At 37.1% G+C, this 5,650-nt stretch overlaps 1 protein-coding gene across 10 annotated transcripts in view; it reads right to left on the minus strand.

Annotated features, from left to right (window-relative positions):
* rgs3a (regulator of G protein signaling 3a) overlaps positions 1-5,650 on the minus strand; it is a 122,640-nt gene that overhangs the window by 63,615 nt on the left and 53,375 nt on the right. Inside the window, exon 1 of one of the 10 annotated variants that reach the window (XM_020600866.1) lies at positions 3,752-3,861. The exons of the other annotated variants lie outside the window; for them this stretch is intronic. Coding sequence (XP_020456522.1) covers positions 3,752-3,844 — 93 coding nt within the window. The 5' untranslated portion in view covers positions 3,845-3,861. Of the gene's footprint in view, positions 1-3,751; positions 3,862-5,650 lie in introns of those variants that run through there. 10 annotated transcript variants of the gene reach the window in all.

Below are 5,650 nucleotides of genomic sequence, written 5' to 3' on the forward strand. Positions count from 1 at the left end.
TCAGCGACAGCCCCGAAACCTGACAGATCTAGAGGAGATCTGTGTGGAGGAGTGGGCCAAAATCCCTGTTGCAGTGTGTGCAAACCTGGTCAAGAACTACAGGAAACGTTTGACCTCTGTAATTGCAAACAAAGGTTTCTGTACCAAATATTAACACTGATTTTCTCAGGTGTTCAAATACTTATGTTCAGCAGTGCAAGACAAATAAATTATTTTAAAATCATACCATGTGATTTCCTGATTTTTTTTTTAAATTCTGTCTCTCAGAGTGGGAATGCACCTACCATGTGAATTTCAGACCCCTCCATGATTTCTAAGTGGGAGAACTTGCAAAATCGCAGGGTGTTCAAATACTTCTGTTCCTCACTGTACATTGCAATCAGCCTCACCTGCACTTTCCTGAGTGCTAATTACCAAACATTAACATACAAAATAAGGATGAAGAACATGGTAAGCATTATATCTGCATACAGCAGCATGTGAGCATATTAGCATGCTAATGTTTGCATTTAGCTCAGAGCACGGCTCTGCCAAAGTTTGGCCTCACTGACCCAGCATGGCTGTAGATTCTTAGTATTGGTTTTTTTCTCTCTCTCTCTCTGAAACAAGACATCTGACTACACATCAGGAGGTTTGGTATGAGCAGAGAAAGGTAACAGAGGTCAAGTCTGGTTCCCATGCATGACTGACCTATGACTAGAATGAAGGATAGCAGAAAAATAAATTCCTAAACCTAGACATCTATAATAACGAAAAGCCAAAGGCTATGTATGACACTATACAAACACCTGTATGGTATAATGCAATCTGGTTCGGATCAAGTTTGGGTTGACCGCTAGTCCCTGTAATGCTCCAAGGTAAAGGTTTTGACTTAGAATAACTCTGAGAGAGTAACTAACTGCCAACTATTTGAATTATACACAAACAAATTTTGCATATTTTATATTCCACAAAAAAAGCATAAAATGCAGTTTCTTCTCAAGTCAGTGGCTTTCCCACATCCTTTCATCTATTAATAGCTTGTTTTTCTTAGCTCTTCTGTGGTTTGCCTATAAAGCTGTCACAAAAAGAACATGTAAACTGAAGTCCTTGACCCAAGGCCACCTCCTGTAGACACTGGGAAGGATGATAAGCACATGATAGGGCTTAGAAGAACCTAGCTGAAGTCAAGTGTTGTTTCTAAACAGGGTTCTCTAAAAATTTCTCCTTTTTTAGCAGTTGTGTTGCATGTTTATTATCATTTTGATCATTATCCAGTCAGCAATCATTTGCCTTTCTTTTTGCCTTTTCACATAACAGTGTTAATAGTGCTTTTATTACCTAAGCATGTATTGTCTCACGCATTAGGTAAAATAAGCCTGCAGGTCAATGCACATAGAGTAAAGTTAAAAAAATCTAAAAACAATAGTTAAAAGTTTTTTATTGGTATGAAACTTCTTTTGCTTGGCTTAATAGGTGTAATCAATATATAAAATGAAAATGGTTCATTTCACATATTTGCAACCTCCCCCTGCATGTTTATATTACAAAGATACAAAGATTAATAGGGTCAATCTGACCCTGAACAGAAGAGGTGCCTCATGTTAATTTATCAGTATCACTTCATAAAAAGAAAAGATTTCAAAATGTAAAATAAATTTTTTTTAAATCAATGTTGTAAAAATGATGTATTTTACATGTAGGTCTTTCCAATGTACATAAAAAAAGTTTTAACATGCATTTTTTATGAAAAACAAGTGCATTATCCTCATTGAACCATAATCTGTGAGAGGTAAAGAACATCATTGCACTAAATAGTGATTGAAATGGTTAGTAATGGTAAAATTAACCCAGGAACATCACTGCTGTTCCTGAGAAATGAACATAACAGTTGGGTTAACCTCAGTTTGTTATTTTGATATTTTTTGCAGCTATGAAAATTAATCCAGCACTGAGCTGATGGCCACATTTAATATATAGTAGTAGTTGTTAGAACCTTTAATTGTTAAATCACTGTTAATGCAGTTAGTACACATATACCATCAGTATGAAAATGCATTATCAGTCTTACACCCTGTACCACAAAAATCAGTGAATAATTAATACGCCGATTCTCATTTGCCCTGCACCTGATGAAACAGGGAGATAAACTACCGTTTACTACAACTCAGGAGAATGCTTTCATCACCAGTGTTACTGCACGAGTTAGGTGTGGATCACAGATTTCAGTGCAATCATATAGCTCAGAGGGAGGTCTAAGTGATTATATTTAGTTGTAAGCTCATTGTCACTGCAGTCCTGCCAATATGTGCTGGCCTATTAAATCAGATAAAAAGTGAAATACACTTTAGGTTGTGCCTCAATTGGAAGGAAGAGGGTACATCTCAGTTCAATCAGACCCCAGAGAGGACCGGTCCTGCCCTGGCTATGTTATGGATAGTCACCATAAAGTAGGTGTTTTGACCAGAGTCCCTGGAGAGCCTTCAGACTGCAAGTAACAGACTGTATGTCAGGCAATCAATGATGTGCCTGAGAGGACACAGACACTTAAATGTATACAGAGAACCATAGAAAGACATACTGTTCTGGCCATTGCAAACAAGCATATATACTGTAGGTGTACATCCTCATAGCCAAGTATATGATTTGTTCTTAGTGCTGGAGAAAAGCGACTCTAATCTAATCACAATTGCACCATTATTCACTATGTCCACAAACATCACATGAACGTTGCCTGACATATTATAAATCAAGAACAGTCTGACCTTTTTTCTGTGCAGACCTCTTGCAAAAATAAATAAAAGGCTGTTTGTATGCACAGCAGCGTGCTATGTTCAACTGATCAGAGAGCTCCCTTGCTGTTCCACAGCCTACACGCAAACCATCACACTGTGATTTCACCTACTTGGACAGTATCTGCATTTGGTAGCTTATCTCATCGCTTCTCAATCACCACATTCTCTACGGTGCTTCAAATGTGCATAAGATAACTAATATTTTAAACTCAATAACTGCAGATTTCACATGAAATAAAATTTGCATGCATGGTTCAAGGGTGAAATCTGACCAATGAAGTACAAATCTGATATGAAAAATAAATATATGCAGCAATTAAGTTTTAGTCACTGCTAAGGCTGATTATTCATGATTTAGTGGTCGTTATGAATCACTGCATTTTGGCAATTAGATACTAATTGGTTACATAAATGAGTAACCATGCAACTTTATAGAATTCTCAGCTTTCACTTCTGAAAACCATTTACTGTATGCAACAAGTTTTGGTAGACTATAACATCAGTAACAGCACCATATACAGTAACATAAAACCTAATGTAACTTAAAGCTACATCATCATTTTCACCTCAGTGCTACTGAAAAAAATATGACACCATCACATGCATATGGATGTTCTGTTTGAGCCTCCAAACACTGCACTGTAATCACATTTAACCTCTTAATTTAAAGTTAGACACAGGCTGTAATAAGTTAATTGTTCTCCAACATTGTGCAACAATTTTGTGCGACTCACTCGAGGTTGTGAAAAATTACATTTAAGTCAGAGTAGAATTAATTATATCAGTCATCCTCTTTATAATGAATTACATTTTTCTCCACGCTTGTAAAATGTTTTTCCTCTCAAACTACATCTACTGCTCTTTAAAAAATGGTACTATCATGTCTGTCTTTATTTCATGCACTTTAGGAACAATACAAATCTTTCTCTAAACCTTTGAATGTACCCTGAACAGAACCAGCAATCTGTAGCACTTACATCTCCACTGTCAGATAACAGGTGCTGCTGAAGAGAGCTCGTCTCCCTGACAAACCTTTTCTTAGACCCAACCCGGTCGGCCAGGTTACCCATGATGACTGTGATGACCCTGATGCAATCCACTGGTCAATAAACAGTGTCTCTTCTTGAGCTTAGTGTTTTTCATTTACCTGCTTACAATGCTTTCTTCTTCTCTTAGTGCGTCACACACGCTTCACTTAGCAGAGACACAATTGCACGCACCCCCCCCACACACACACACATTCACATGTAAATCGGGGTTACATCTGTTCTGTTTTGAGCAACTGCTAAAATGGGATGACCTCCAGCAATGGAGGAGAAGAGTAGGAATAGACAAAAAGGAAAAGAGCAGATTGTGACAATGTCAGTGATGGAGAGTTTAAGGCAGACTGAAACTGGAGAATTGTGGAGAGCTTTTCTTATTTCTGCAGAATGAAAGCACTTTCTTTTTTCCTTCAGTCCACAATATGCTAATATCTAGTAAGTAAATCCAGAAAAAATGTCCAAAGAGACAACTTCAAAGATGAATTTCACTCAAAATTGAAAAGTAAACAGCAGAAAATCTTGAATAAACTGACATGAATGAGACATGATGCTGTAGGAATATTTCACTCTAATGATGAGATCCAGTGGGGGGGTCTGTTACAGGATGAGCCAGTCAACTGGGGATATATGGGAAGCCACACGTGTTTCCTTTGTATCCCTTGGGAATCAGTGCAAATCTCCCTTTTCTGCCTCTTGCTGCATTTGTGTATATTGCGTGCGTGTCAATCTTTTTTTTTCTTTTAGTAAACCCTCAGATTATTTATAACAGAACTGTTTAAATACAGCATTTTCTTTACTTTTAGGCCAAAAAAAATCTAAATAGGTTATATACATGTATATTTGTTTGTAATTGTTATTTTAATTCTCATCAGACCAGGAACAGAAAAGTAAAGAAAGGTAAATAGTAGTCTTCAGGGCAAATGCAATGTTTAAATATGCACCGAGCAACGAGAAGGTACTGTACATCTTAACCCCTTCTTGCTTTCTCTGTGATCGTATGCATGTATACAACCTTTGGAAAGAACAATTCGATAAGAGCCTATCATATTACACACAAACACTCTCACATAGCATTATTTGATAATTTATGTGCATATTTGTTTAAATAGCATAAAATCAGCGTGGTTTAGGACAGAAGAATGTTACAGACCTTCATGCAGTATTTCGTACAGTACCTGTGAGAGATAAGAGCTACAGTAAGAGCCAACTGCATGCAACATTTTGTTGTGGCTACAGTTTGCTCCCTGAGGTACAGGATAAAGTGCACTGTTGACAGATGTATCAACTACAGCAGATGACTGCACATCTTGTATATGAGTGTGAATGAGATTGTGAGGGAGCATCTTACAGGATGGATGCAGGAATGACTCTGACATGGGAGAGAAAGGAGGCGGAAACAAGTAAATCTAAGCTGAAAACAAGGACATGTACAGACTTTATTAACTATTTCTCTGTCTGTCTTCTTGTCTGTCTTCTATAATAACAGCTGGACTACTTTGCTATTTTTGGTAGCATCGTTGAAAGGTTGTCTCAGCTGACAGTTTTGCTCAAGAACCAATAGGTCTTTTCAAGCCTATGGTGTCAAGCTGTCAAAGGCTCCCACTGCTAAGTAATGTAAAATTGATTTGTTCATATACGGCATTTATATAACATCTTTAAAGCTACAAGGATCAAACAACCTCACCAATATACATATAAAATAGAATATAAACAATTTAGTAAGAAAAAGCACAGCATCGGAAAAAAGAAGAAATACGATAATAAAAGCTATTGTGTAACCCAATAAATCTCCATGTTCTTGCAGACCTTTTTAATGTATCATAGAGAATCCAA

This window comes from Monopterus albus, unplaced genomic scaffold (genome assembly GCF_001952655.1).
Source record: "Monopterus albus unplaced genomic scaffold, M_albus_1.0 scaffold49.1, whole genome shotgun sequence".
Classification (NCBI taxonomy): Eukaryota; Metazoa; Chordata; class Actinopteri; order Synbranchiformes; family Synbranchidae; genus Monopterus; species Monopterus albus.